The sequence below is a fragment of the Tachypleus tridentatus genome, chromosome 4 (genome assembly GCF_004210375.1).
Source record: "Tachypleus tridentatus isolate NWPU-2018 chromosome 4, ASM421037v1, whole genome shotgun sequence".
Lineage (NCBI taxonomy): Eukaryota > Metazoa > Arthropoda > Merostomata > Xiphosura > Limulidae > Tachypleus > Tachypleus tridentatus.
The window spans coordinates 101,485,154-101,500,836 of NC_134828.1; the positions used below are offsets into that span (position 1 = coordinate 101,485,154).

At 33.3% G+C, this 15,683-nt stretch overlaps 1 protein-coding gene across 6 annotated transcripts in view; it reads right to left on the minus strand.

Moving 5' to 3' along the window:
- Positions 1 to 9,296: 9,296 nt before the first annotated feature.
- LOC143249781 (uncharacterized) overlaps positions 9,297 to 15,683 on the minus strand; it is a 46,325-nt gene continuing 39,938 nt past the window's right edge. For all 6 annotated transcript variants that reach the window (XM_076500194.1, XM_076500195.1, XM_076500193.1 and 3 more), the window contains exon 9: positions 9,297 to 13,180. In XM_076500194.1, the coding sequence (XP_076356309.1) occupies positions 12,876 to 13,180 (305 nt within the window). In that variant the 3' untranslated portion in view covers positions 9,297 to 12,875. The remainder of the gene's footprint in view (positions 13,181 to 15,683) is intronic.

A 15,683-nucleotide genomic window follows, 5' to 3' on the forward strand; every position in this document is an offset into this window, starting at 1 on the left:
AACAGCATATTGAGTGTAATTAAAGTAAACATACTTATAGGACGCTGAGAGTAAAATATTACTTTGACATTACGTAAATCCCTAAAATTTGGCTGAATTAGATTTTACTGTGTTCTGTAATAACCAAATCTGTTTTGGTTGAAAATTTTAACAATCTGATTGCATGCAAAGTCATGTATAATCTGATGGCAAACTTAAGTTATACATCACTTACAAATCTTGGTTGAAACCAGAGAGTGATTAAACTGGAGTTTCAGGTGATACTGAGAAAACTCTCAAATTGCATTCCGATTCAGCAAAGAAAGAATAAAAATAGCACTCATCTTTCTTTGAGAGTTCATGGTGAGTCTTAAGGAGAGGGGACGATACAAATCAATTCATCAGGATGTTAACATCGACTTTCAAGTTGCTTTGGTTAATAGTGATAGATTGGGTTAAACAGTAAGAATGATTTTTGGACCAAAAGTTAAAAGGTAGTCACGTCCATTAGTTCCTCATCTATGATGTAAGATGCTATGGTGGAATTATAGAAGTATATCATTTTAGATTTATTTGTTCAGACAGTTAAGATGGCTATGAAATCAAAATTAGTTGTGTTCTTTTTTTGTGCAGGATACTCAAAGCTTACTAGGTTTTCACAAGTAGTGAATGATGATAGATAGAAAATCCAGGTTATTTTTAATAACTTGTTTGCTGATAACGATAGCTAGGAGACCAGAACATTATGAACACTGTAAAAAGATTACTATTATTTTATATATTATTTTGTGAGGTACAAGAGAGTCAATGGGTATTATATCACAGAGAACTTACAGTTATGATGTTACAGGAAAAACAACTGTATGTATGCTATAGATTGGATAAATGATTGAGTCGTCATACTTGTGCCGAGAATACAAAACAAAGATGGATAAGAATAACAAACAGACAGATAAAATATTTTAAACAACATCATACACTAATTACAATTTCTGTTGGAAAAGACTTGTCATGACCAGGGGGTTAAGGCACTCGACTCGTAATCCGAGGGTCGCGGGTTCGAATCCTTGTCACACCAAACATGCTCGCCCTTTCAGCCGTAGGAGCGTTATAAAATGACAGTCAATCCCACTATTCGTTGGTAAAAAAGTAGCCCAAGAGTTAGCGGTGGGTGGTGATGGCTAGCTGCCTTCCTTCTATCCTTACACTGCTAAATTAGGGACGGCTAGCGCAGATAGCCCTCGAAAGGTGCATCTACTGTCTTGTACCAAGTGAGTTGAGCTGTCAGATGAGGGGCTCTCCATATCGACTTTCCCAGCAGCTTAGGACTTGGGAACCAATAATTTTCTTGTATTCTACTAGAATAAATGGGAGGGGAATTCGTCTGGTGTCGTAATATTTGTTTGTTTGTTTTTTCAATTGCAAAACGGCGTGAAAGATTATATACATTAGCCTCATCTGTACATCTGGCACTGAGGTAGGCTTAACCTCAATAGTTTTCAACGGAATTCAACACTAATGTGATGACGAGAAACCCACTTGTTGAGAAATTTATATGCAAAAAACGGCTCGTTTGGGCTGAGAAAACACTTTACATAGAAGAGCGAACAACGTTTCGACCTTCTTCGGTCATCGTCAGGTTCACTTTAAAAAGGTGTTTCTGGAAAATATAAATTTGTAATTTTACCTGGGAAGGTTGGCTGTTGGATGTCAATAAAATTATCTAAGTTGTCTTCTTTCTGTTGGTTGTTTTTTGGTTGTTTCCTTGTTTTTGTTCTCTGTAGAAAGTATCACAAGTCTCCTGGCTAGGTCTTCTAAACATGTTTTGATTTCTATGGTTGGAATGTACCTAGGTGCTATAGCGAAGTTGAGTCCTTTGTTAAGTAGATGTATCTCGTCTGTGTTTAATTGACGGTCGGATCTGTTAATTATGAGGTGACGATGACCGAAGAAGGTCGAAACGTTGTTCGCTCTTCTATGTAAAGTGTTTTCTCAGCCCAAACGAGCCGTTTTTTGCATATAAATTTCTCAACACTAATGTGTTGAGTGTCATTAACTTCCATGTCTGCAAAAAATCTTATACAGGGAATATAAACTACTTGAGGCACGAAAAGCCATGAGATGCATATGATGGAAGGATATGTAGTAAATAAGAAATGGGTTATTGTACATAGAAAGATAAACAAGCCACGTTATATGTATAACCAAAATCAACAAGGAAGAGGAAAAGTAATTGCACGGAAAAGATATTGACAAGTGTCTTAAAAAAGAAAGAGTACAGTGAACAGATTGTATAGAACAAAAGAGACAATCCGGGTCAGAATGATGAAATAGCGAAAAGAGAGATAAACGGAGAGAACATCTAATCACTCTCTCAAATTTTGAGTAGCTAGGGAAGAATGGATAACTTGTAACTGTAGTAAACACTGCAGGAGGAGTCGAGAACATACGTTAGAACCTTGATTAACAGGCACTATGAAACAACAATCACCACGACATTAAAGGCAGACTTTTCATTCTCTACTATTTGTAACCAAAATTAATTTTGCAATAACAAGCACTTCGATATTCTGGATTAAGAACAGTGTCTTTAGTCTCGTTCTCTAAATACAGATGGAAATATGTAGTTGGAGAACTGATTGTGATTAAACACAAATTAGACATGATGTGTCACAGATATGGATATATGTAATTGTGTGCGTTGAGTCAACAGACATACTTCTAAGCACTGGAGAGCTCCAAACAGAAGAATTACTGGAGAATGTGGGGAATGTGTGACTTCCAGAGTCGTGTGGGATCAAGTAAGGTACCAAAACTACAAGAGTCAGAAAGAATACTGTGTCTCTCGATATACATGCACCAACAGACCAGAAACCATCAAAGTAGACAAGTATGGGCACATTCAGTAGAAATATAGGTATCAGGAGAGGATAAAACTCCTAAAAGTGAAACTTTCTCATTATAAAATGGAGAAAATGTAAGAGACTTGGTATAAAAAACTGTCACAAAAAGATAAAGAAGTAGGCTGAGTTTGGCATGCATATGAAATTAGAAAACTTCTAAAATGAATAATATGCAGTGTGAGGGTTGTGACTAAGTTGGAAAGCCAAACTAGCCACCCAAAACAAGACGACTCTCAAAGGAGAAAATGTATCACAATAGAGAAAGCCACATTGGAAGGAGGAATTAGAGGCCAAGCACTCAGTAAGTAAAGGAATAATAGGCCTAAAGAAAGTAATCTCATAGTAAAAACACACAGCCATCTCGAATGGAATGAGTAAAACCTGTGTGAAAACCAAAGGACATAAAATGTGAGCACAAAAACTGGTATGTGGAGAGTTCCTGAGATCTCAAACTAGGATATTTAGAACTGAAAAGAGTGACTACTAAAGAGTGAGAAAACGTCCATCTGGAACTGAGGAAAGATAAACAATGGATCAAATGTGACAGAAAACATGTCGTAATCTGGAAATGACAGGAAAATGGGAGTAAGCCCTCAAAGTGAAGTTCAGGAATTGTCCCCAAGAAGAGGAGAGTAAACCCACAAGGCCAAATACGATGATAAAACTGGTGGGGTCCCTTGTTTCCAGAAGAAGAAATCAAAGTGAGAAAAAACTGATGATGAGCTGCATCAGCAGTTATTCAAAGGTCAGATGCTGTATACACGCAGTTATTTAAAGGCCAGATGCTGTATACACTAATTGTTTAAAATTCACACTACATTTATTTTAATACAGGTTACAGTCATGAGTTGAGCACAAGAGTCACTAACTCGATGAATTTACAGTTTGACTAAAGAATTGACTCTGAGACTGAGATTCAGAAACACAAACAACACTTTAATGCAATGTATTAAGGTACTTAGCTACACAGAAATTACCAAAAGTAACTTGAAACATCTTACTATTAAAACTAATAAATTCGTGAATATGAGCAGGCAACTGCTTTTCAGACTTTCTATAACCTCTATTAAATTACTTAATACTACCAATAAGTTATCCATTAACACGTTGTTTGAAATCTGCTCAGACATATCTTAATAAAAATCATGTACATCCAAATCCTAACTATGTTATTCGATTCTGGCAGGGATAAGAATATTTACTTTCGTGGAGTTCAATCAAGAAATATTTTCTGGTCTTTGCAAGGACGACATTGGCATAGCAGTTCCAGTCCTCAATACTGTCGATTCTGGGATGGTCATGAGCAGGTCAATGGCTTTTCTTCAAGAGTAGAAGACTAAAAATATTTTAGTTCACAAACTAGCCGCAGTGCCGACAGTTTATTCATATGAATCAGGAGATTGAGTTTTGGTCCAAAAATATGGGATTCTCTACAAATGTCTTTAGTATTGTTACATTTGTTTAAATAGTGTACACCTCCAACTCGCAAGTATATCTGCCCTTTAACTGGATTACTTTTGCAGACATCATAACTCTCGGAACGAAATACAAAACTATTTGAATAATGGGATATACTCGAAGATGGTAAATTGGGAACTTGTTTGTATGTATCTATCCCCGTATTCTTAACATAAAAGTTCCTCCAAGAGTCTCTGATTTCCTTACTAATTCCTTTTATGGAGTTCACGTCCAATATCTAATGACGCTTATGTAAACATTCCCATATCTTTCTCTCTTTGATGACGTCAGTTTGCAGAAATGGATCTTGTGTTGAGTCTCTAAGGAAATTTCTATAAACATTTTGACGGCCGTCTTTCTACCATGATAACGTCGGCTTTTAGATAACATAGACATATTGTTATCAAAAACCGACGAGGATGTACCTTTAGTTCATTCTTGGTATACTTTTCTTTTCTTGGTCAATCATCGTTGGGTAATTTCTCATATGCATTCATTAGACGTGCCTAATTATTATTGTCTTTTGCTCCTTTCTCGAAGCATAAGAAAATAGTGTAAAATGTCCTAAATGATTCATAAAACATATCGTCATCCCTACCTACACAAAAAAAAACTACAAAAAAGGTACAAGACAGAAGTCTTGAAGAGGAAGGGGTTGATGTAGGTGAATGTTGGAAAATGAGGGAGCCTCACAAATACATACCTGAAACAAAGAAACCAAGATAACTGGAACGAAATGACAAACAGGTATATGGCTTCAGTAGTGTAGTGATGCAAAACCTCCAAAAGAAAAAGCGTGAGAATAAAGAAAGTTTTTTTTTTAATTTTTGCACAAAGCTACATGAGGGCTATCTGCACTAGCTGTCCCTAATTTAGCAGTGTACGACTAGAGGGAAGGTAGCTAGTCATCATCACTCACCCTTTTACCAACGAATAGTGGAATTGACCGTAACATAATAACACTCCCACGCCTGAAAGGATGAGCATGTTTGGTGCGACGGGGATTCGAACCCGCGACCCTCAGATTACGAGTCGAATGCCTTAACACACTTGGCCATGCCAGGCCCAAAGAAAGTTAAACAAGAAATAAAAACAGTAGATGGAAAAAAGAAAATATATTATCTTTAAACTAAAAAAGAAGAAGAGATTCTGGAAAATGAGGCTCAGTAAAAATGACCAGATAAAGTGAAAAGAAAGGATATATACTTGTAGAATTCAAACACTAAAGGATGAATGTGATATTAGCTGATCCACGACAATAAGAAAAAAGAACAAGTAAAAGCAGACATGGAAACAACAGTAGTGTAACACAAACAAAGCGAGGCAAGAGTATCTGGAGTAACGAAAGTAGTTCAGGAATTCTGGATCAAACTAGAACTAACCACGTGGTCCACGGAAATCTTAGGTAACAAAGACTATGGTAAAAATGGCAATGAAAAATATTGATAGGAAAAGAATAAAGAAAATTTCGCAAGCAGTTATAATTTTTTTTGGAATTAAGCACAAAGGGCTATCTGTGCTCTGTCCACTAAAGGTATCGACAACCGTTTTCTAACGTTGTAAATCTATAGAGATATCGCTATGCTTATGGCGGGATTCTTGCTGCTAAACTCTACTGTTCTATTTATCTTTTGTTATATATTTGATTTGCTTTGTACAAATTTCAGCATAAATATATATACATATATATATGTAAATAAAAATATCTATTTCAAGATTTTATACTATTCTTAAAATATGACTTTTTTAGCTGTTTGTGCAATTTTCTTTCTCTTTTTTTCTTCTTTTTACCCTTTTATTTCATTACTACGACTGGATCCATAATGGTGAAAGTATCACTGAACGTCAGTGTCTGTAGTTGCTTTGTTTTTGTTTTGAATTTCGCAAAAAGCTACATAAGGGCTATCTACATGGTGGCCCGTAAGTCCCTACTCATCCATATATCTTATGTATCTGCGTGCTGTTCCTCATTCTCGCTGCGCTCATGCACCCACGTACTCGTCACAATACGCTCTTCAATTGTAAATGGGCTTACATCGGCCATATTTCTCTGAAAAAAAAGAAGAAAGACGTTTATAATGCATGCGTAATTAAATATAACATAATAACATATGAATAGGTAGGGACTTACGGGCCACCCTGTACTCTAGCCGTTCCTAATTTAGCAGTGTAAGACTAGAGGAAAGGCAGCTAATCATCACCACCCACCGACAACTGTTGGGCTATTCTTTTGCCAACGAATAGCGGGATTGACCGTCACATTATAACGCCCCAAAGGTGAAAGGGCGAGCATGTTTGGTGCGACGGGGATTTCGACCCGCGACCCTCAAATTACGTGTCGAAAGCCTTAACCCACCTGGCCATGGCGAGCCTTGTAGTATCTATTATAATAGGAATGTTAACTTTGGGGAATACCAGAAACGCGGGAAATAAATACTAACCAATACAGTTAATTAACAAAATTGGTATTGTTGTAGTCTGTTGGTATAAAATACTTCAAAAGCGAAATTTTGTTGTTGTTTTTCTTTTATTAGTTAGCAGTAACATGAGCCTGATAAGGCGATTATTTTATGTCAAATGACTACCTTGAAGAGTACTGGATATAAACCACATGCTGAATTAAACAAACTGATTTGTCACCGAGATATATCTCCCAAAAGTACAAATTCTAATACAATAAAATTAAATTGAAGGTAACTTGACAGAAAGAACTGATGAGTTCTTTTTGTTCTTTCACAAAAATCACGAAAATTAAGGAAAAAAAGACTAATTCGTGACGATGAGAAACCCACCTAAAGTGAAAATGTATCTCATAAGGGCTCGTATAGGTATTAAACTTCTCTTTTGTTAACCTGAAGATGATATACGGAGGTCGAAACGTTTAAAAATATATGTAAAAATGGCTGGTATGGATAGAGAAAGCACTATGTAGAGGAGCGAACAACGTTTCGATCTTCTTCGGTCATCGTCAGGTAACAAAATATGACATTCCAGTTAATACCAAATTTATTCAAAATCCAGGCACAAAACTAAGGTCTATACTATGTAAACACTACACTGACAAACACCACACCAATATTATATACAAGATACAATGTGATAACTGCCACGACTTCTATATTGGAGTAACAAGAAAAATGGAAACAAGATTCAAAGAACACAAAAGTCACCTTCACACGTTTTCGAACACTACAAATCAAATAAAAACAGCATAACCATAAAAAACACCCAAATGCTAAATAAAGAAACAAACATAAGCGCAAAATTAAAGAATCCTTACTTATACAACTCAAGCCCAAAATAAACCAGTACAAAGGAACACCTTTATACCTATATTAATAAATATATTCCAACATCTAAACTAGCCCTTTGCATTCTTACACTCAGTTACACAATCCACTTCAAATATGTGGTCAGCTATCGGTCAGTTACCTCTTACTTCCTTTGTGAACCTGACAACGACCAAAGAAGGTCGAAACGTTGTTCGTTCCTCTTACATGGAGCTTTCTGTATCCATACCAGCCGTTTTCACATGTATATTTTGCTCTACAAGTGGGTTTTCTCATCATCAAAGTCGAAACGTTGTTCTCTATTTCATTTTAATAAAAGTTTTAATACCTATACCAGCAGTCTTAAGATACAAAGAAAGTATAAGATGAATAGAGAAAAAAATGAAAATAATAAATGCAGAAATTCCAGTAAATGTTAGGAGGAAAACTTCTGAAACTGGCAGTGCTAAGCAAAAAAATAAACCTACGTTCAAATGCTAGTGTTCTCAAGGTGAATGAAGAATGCGTCACCTGCTATTATCTATTATTATAATCTAATAATAATTACATCATAGGTGACGCAGTGCACGTAAGCACATGTAGAGATAGAGGCTTTGTTCAAAGCTTATGCAAGCAGAGGATACTCCACAGCAAGGCGCACCAGGTAATTGCCCTCCGTGGTACAAAAGTGCAAGTAACTTTTCCGAAAGAAACAAAAAGTTAGATTCCAACTAGTTTTTGTCACTTGTATATTTAGATGATTGTGAAACTGGTTTTTCCAAATTCTTTCTGAGTGTCATTACCGCCGCTATGTTTTAGAATACGTTAAAAATGTTAAAGCTCGTATCCAAATATTAAAGCTTTAATTCTAAAATGTGTAAGGTATTACAATATTTATGTACATTACAATAAACAAAAATAGTTAAAATAGAACGAGAAATTATTTTTAAAACAAGCAGACACACCTTAAAAAATAACCTACACCAGTCAGTGTTTTTCGGTTATTACACATTTTAATTTTTTATCCTTTATCCGCTGACGCACCCTAATGTATATACGTATAATTTCTAGTACTTATTCCTAATTCAGTTTTCAAATTGTTCTTTACCGTTATTTTGTAATTATCTATTTAATGCGATATTTTTATACCAACAATATTTTAAATTAACGATGACACAGATTTAGTGTAAAACATCAAATTATTTTCGAGAATTAATTGCTTATCCATTGCAATACCTCGTCGCACTGGCACTAAGAATATTTGTTACAAATACTAATGTGACAAAAGAGTTAATAACACACCCATAACCAGCTGCCAACAGCGAGTACTCGTGGGACTATGAATGTTACTTATTAATATTAGTAAACTGTGGTGAAAAGCAATTACAGGTTCTAGAAAGTCTGGTAAATTATTTTAAATCAGTAATACAACTTTTCTAATTATGAGGTTGATTGCATTCCTAGAATGAACTGATGTGATTATTTTCTTAAATGCCTTATAAATCACAAAGAATATTTCTGGGATATTATAATTTGTAACTACGATATTGTAGAGGTGTGGCTTGTGAAATGTAAAGTCCAATCACTTACAAGGTAATAAAAAATTAAACTTTCATCAACATTATTTTTACGTTATGGCTGTATGTGTAGAAAAATCAGTTGTCAGATTAGTTCAAGATAAACAAAATAATGGATAATTTCTTTAATTACTTAAACATCATATTTACAAACAACTAAAAATCTAGATTATTTGCATCACAATTTACTCTGACAGAGAAATAAGATACACAGTACTGGTGGTTAGATTTCTTCATAAGTCAATATCACAACGAATGGAGACAAGATAAAAGTTTATGTCAAGTGAAAATTTACAAGATTCATGACCACACATTTAAAGTCATTAGCTATTTTAATCCACGAATATTTGTTTTTTCCTGCACTATACTCAAAAAAAGTAACAAGACAAAAAAAAATCCATCACAGTTTTAGATAAAATTGAAAAGAAAATCAGAAAACAAAGTTAACAAAGAGTTTGTAAAAACTATTATAAAACAAAGTAAAAAGTTGATAATAATATAACAATTGTAAAAAATTAATAACACCAAAATGATTACATATCCACTACTTTTAACTCTTAAAAAACAAAAAAGGGAGGGAACAGAATTTCTAGTACCTTTTAAGTACTTATGAATAAATGTTTTAAATTAAACTTTAAAAAAAAATTGATAAAAGAGAAAAAGGCTGTTAAGTCTAAGAAGCACTAATTGTCATTTAGAATTTTGATTAACAACCATGGAACTAAAACTGTCCCTTAACAATATATACATAGTCAGTTTAAACTTACCATTTGTCATTATTTTTAAGTATCACAATAATAAAATTCAATCAGCATATTATCTTTCAAACGTTTATCCTCTTGTACCAACTAGAAATTAAACAGTTTACATTAGACAGGAGGACTTTTCCAATTCTAAACTATCCAAATATAGCACAAAGGGAGAAACTATTTTTACTAATTCTGTGTTTCCAAGAGCAGATACATAAATCACAAACACTCTGCCATTATAAATATTATTCTATGTATATAGACTTTTAACTCACTAGGTATTTATTTATAGCTTAACATACTTATTACCAATAGAATATTACACCATAATAATAAAAGTTCAACTTTTAACATCACAATCTCGATAATTATAGAAACATAATAAAAGTCATCCAGTCATCTTACACTCAATACACATATCTTAAAATACACCATTCTGGTAAGAGCAAATATATAACACAGAATACCCTACTGTAAGTTAAATATTCAAGCTTTTGACAATTGTTTTAAAGATGAAAGCATAAGGATCAATTTATAGTTTAGACTATAAACAATTCTACTGTTTGACCTTGAACAAAACAGTTGCACAGGTCAGTAGAACTTTTATATAGTGCCATCTAACAATGGTTTCAATAAAAGAGCTGAATGGTTGTAAAAGTGAAAACTCTTCTTGTTTATGTTGTTTTTTGTGTACATGATTGTAGAAAAGTCTTAGATTTATTTTAATCTTAAGAAAGTTCACTTTCTTCCTTCATACAAATTAAGAAAATGCTTAACAAAGTTGCAAGTATTTGATTTCTATCATTTAAAAGAAAATTCACTTACATAACAACTGTGCGGATCTTAAGTTACATGGCAAATTAATATAAATGTGAATGAAATACATATAGGTTTATTATTTTCACTTATTGAAAGGAATACTTTTCATTTGCTCTAGTTGAAAGGACACCCCTGGGTTAAATATTAAACCAAGAATGAAAAAAATGTCCAAAGAAGGTACAAATGTCAACAGTTTCTTTCTCTGAAAATGTATTACCAATAAGTTTTTGTTTCTTTGTTTAGAATTAAGCACAAAGATAAACAATAGGCTATCTGTGCTCTGCCCACGCAGTTTTTAGCAGTGCAAGTCCACACACATACTGCTGTGCCAGTGTGAGCTTTTCCAACAAGTACTTACTTCCTTTGAAAGAAAAGGCTATCCTGAGGCTATTAAGGTTGTATGGGTGAAAAACCACCTTCCTTCATTGCATAAGTCTTAGCCAGGAAAGACTGGTCAGGGTAAAGAATCACAGAATAGCATTTGGACAAGTCTTAGGGAGAAAAGAGAGAGAGAAACCCCTTCCAGTAAAGCATCCATCCCTAACAAGTCCTAATGCCATAGTAGCCTTGTATAGAGGGAAAGGACAGAGGCTGATAAATGAGCCAGGATGGCCTGAAGAAGGGTCCTTGAGCTGTTTTGAAAAAAACATCAGAAGGCTGATGAAAAGCCTAATAAATAACTGGAAGGTAGTATAAAAGTTAGTTCAGAGAAAGGTGAATCATGGAAAATTATACCCAATTGAAGTGGACGAAAGCCCTACAGGAGAAGGATAGGAAACATAGGCCACAGAGGAAACACCTAAAACAAAACATACCCGTCAACCAAGTTGTAAGAATGGATTGGATGGTGAAAGTTCCTGAATGGACATAGACTGTGACAGACCAAAAAAACGAAGATGCCAGGAAAATAAAGTCCAAATTTTCTTGCACATGGTGGTAGGTCTCCTCCAAAACATGGTCAGATGAGTGAAGAGGAAATTGATTTTCCACCTTTGCAATGTAGGATTATAGCCTTTTGTGTGAAAGAAGGTAAGGCTATTTCAGAAGTTTATATTTTTTTTTAACCACAAATATATTTCCAATTGTCACATACTTCCTACCCTTCCTTCCACCCTAAAACCAATGCTTTTATTAAAGTTCCATCAATTCTGGAAAGTGAGAATTGAGTGGGAAATAGCAGAAGGAGTTAGTTGCACTGTTAAAGGTGGTGCAATAATACTGATACAGAGTAGTTACATGAATATGTACATGTTCAGAAATATTGGAAAAGAGATAGGGTATAAAGACTGGTGCATTGATTACTAAAATTATTATAGCAATGCTTAAAGGACAGTCAAATGATCAAGATAACATTTGTGTGATAGAAGATAAGTCTGTGTCAGAAATATATTACAGTTTAGGAAAACAAAATTCATTGCTGTTGATTCTTTCCATTTTATAGAAAATTTGAACCTATGGCATTACAGTTGATATGTATCATTTTACAAGATCTACTTGAAGAACTTTCACTGAACGATAAATTTCACCACTGTACTGTTACTTAACTTTAAAAGAAACATTATAATGAAAAAAAGACAACTTACTATTTATACTATTCATAATGTATATCTATAGAAATAAAAACCAAACATGAGTGAGACTCAAATGTTCATTTCTCAACTGTCTTTAAACAAAAACACCTCCAACTGTAGTAACAAACCTTGAATCCTACCAAACACTGATGTAGTTCATGAAATTCTTTTATCATAATTTTTACACAAAATACAATACCTTAAAAGCATAAAGTATGATCCCAAAAAGCTTACAAGCAGGTTGTTTTTGATGCAAATCAAGTGGTACAAGTAATGTTTTTACTAACACAAAATTTTGCTCATTCTTATGGCTTTAATAGTGAACATCTTGTTGTTTAACAGACATAAGTTAGAAAACTACAACTGAAACAGAATCTACATTAAACTACTATTAAATCTTTCTTTAATACTATAAAACATTTGTTGAAAAGGAGTTTTATCAAGAATTATGTTTCTAGTTTTTTTAGAGACATTCTAATAGATCATAACATTTGTTTTACTATAATTTCTTTATTGCACCTCACTTATATAAAAGTAGTAAAGCCTCACATTACACAATTTTGTGCTCGGACCATGGGGCATGATTGGCTTCATGATCCAAGTGAACAAAAGCTCTCTCCACTTCAGGTAACCTCTCAATCTTATGCTGTAGAGATTCCCCAATGTCATGAGATTCTTTCAACGTAAGCTTTTCTGGAAGAACAATGTCAACTTCTACTAAAAAATTGTTTCCAAAATGAAATGCTCGTACAGTGTCAATCAGTAAAACTTTTGGATGGTGATTAAGTGCAATCCAGGTAATCTTCTTAAGGAATTCTGGACGAGCTGTATGGCCAGTCAGCATTTTGATTTGTTCTAAGAAAAATTATAACAAAAATTATTTAAATTCTCCTATTTCTGGTAGTATATAAAATTCACTAAAAGACATTATTACATTTTGAAATTTCTTGAATGATATTTTTGAAGTCTTGTGTAAGACTGAATCGCTGGGGTATCTTGAGAACTAAGTATTGTTAAAATCATATATAAAAAAATATTGCTTGTTTCTTGTTAAACACAAAGCTACAGAATGGTCTGTCTGTGTTCTGTTCACTTTGGATATTTGAACCAAGTCTTTAGTGTTATAAACCCTCTGTTGAGTCAATGAGGAGGCAAAGAATGTTGCACTTTCAATTCCTCCTTTTTTCCTTTAAATCAAAGTCTGTTATACAGACTTTTAAATATGATTTCTCTTTAACTTTTGGTAAAGCTTTACTCTCTTCTAGGCTTTTTTCAGTTGCTTTTTAAATTCAGTTTAAAATATTTAACATTATACACATGATTTAAACTAACAGCCATGTATTTCAAACATTTCAATTAGAATAATTTTAAAATCTTGACCAGTACTTTAATAAAGTCATACAGCAAATGGTATAATTCTAACCTATGATTTCAATTAAACACAATTTAATTGCATCAAGAATCCAAAGCTAACTAAGAAAAAACAGATGTCTGAACAAACTAAATGGAACACTTCATGCTGGTATAGTTGGTTTGCTGTGCTGTCAGTTAGTGCCTTTCTACCATATTGGGGGCTAGAATGCTGATATCAAGAGGTAGGTTTCATCTTTCTTACTCCCAAATGGTAGTACCTTTCTTCTTATTATTATTTATTTTATTTTTTGTATTCCCACAACTGTCTGCATGCACTGAAAGGTAATACAGATGTGGGACTTTGTGGACTTCAGCACCTACATCTCACTCTACTAATTTCTATTTCTAATTTTAGATCTATTGATACTTTTTATGTTGTATGTGAGACTGGCAAATGGAGCTTAAGACTGGTAGACAGTATATCCCTCACTGCAATGTGGGTCCTATGTTTGCAGTCACCTCCAAAACCTAGGGTACATTTTATAATCCCATATTGTAACTTGTACCCTAGGATTTTTATTATTATTTTTTTAGCTTGTTTTTGAGTTATGGCAAACTATTATATATATATTATATTATATTGGCCTTCCAGTCATGCCTAGCTAAGAATACATAACTTGCATTGATGTGGGGCACACACACTCCTTACATATTCATTAATATTCCCTGTCTTGTCTGTGTTTTAGTGGACTAGTATTTTGTAATATACAGTCACATTTCAATTATTATATATGTATGTATGTATATAGATTACAATTTAGGAATAAATTATTAAACTTAATTGTATTAAAATATAGAACACTGAATCAAGAAGTAAAACAAACAATTATCTCTTCCCACTACAACCTTTGTATTTGGTTGCTGCTGGACATAGGTTGCTAAGCTTTTTAACATTTTGCATGTGGAAGATATTAAACAACGTTTTTTTTTTGTTTTATTTTATTTTTTATATATACAGTTGAGTAACCAAAACAAAACATAAATAACTATACTGATATCACAGAATTTGACTATAATTTATTAAGCTAAGTAACTAAACACATTTATGTCTGAAAAAAATATGAACCTTCTAGGAGACTAAAGACACACCTACCTCCTTGAAACCTTGGATCAAAAGAACATGGTAGTTTTTTTCACAGAATAAAATGGCTGAGAAAACCATTCTGGGATGTTCTAAGCTACTGATTGATATATTGAAGTAAGTGTATATAGGAGACTATTTTCAGAAACCGAGAGAGGTAGCTTGTACCCTGGGATCTTTTCAGTTAATGTAGCATTTTCTTTCATTTTGGCTTGTTTTTGAGTTAAAACAAACTAATATAATTAGTCAGAAATTTGGATTTGCCCTTTTTAAATGCAGTCCTTCCTTGTGATTTTAATTTACTATTTAACTTCATTAAAATGTATTTATTTTCACTAAAATATATGCATAAATATATAGCATTATGAGACTTAAGCTATTCAGTTAAACATTTGTATTTTTGTGTTATAATATGTAATTATTCTAGCACAAAAAAGCATAATTTATATTAATTTCCTAATTTTGTTTTATGATGGTTATGAGTTTGGTCAAGTGACAGACCCCACATAGTTAAAATATTGAAAATAACATAAAACAAAGTCTTACTGAAAACAAATGTTTGATACATATTTGGGAGGTTTTAGAGATTACACAAATATTTGAGACTTTTGGGATAAGAAGTTATTTAAATCATAACATTAAGTCACTTTGCATTCAAACTAGAAAAAAGAAGACTTTACTTTCATGAACAAATCTTTAGTAAAAATATTTAATTAAAAACAATGATGTTTTGTATACAAAATACTTGTAATCTACTAAAATTTACCAAATATTGTGAAGATACACCTGCTGTATCAAAAGTTATAATGCAAATACTTGAACACACCCAAATAGGTAGATGTACTAGTATACATTATACCAAGC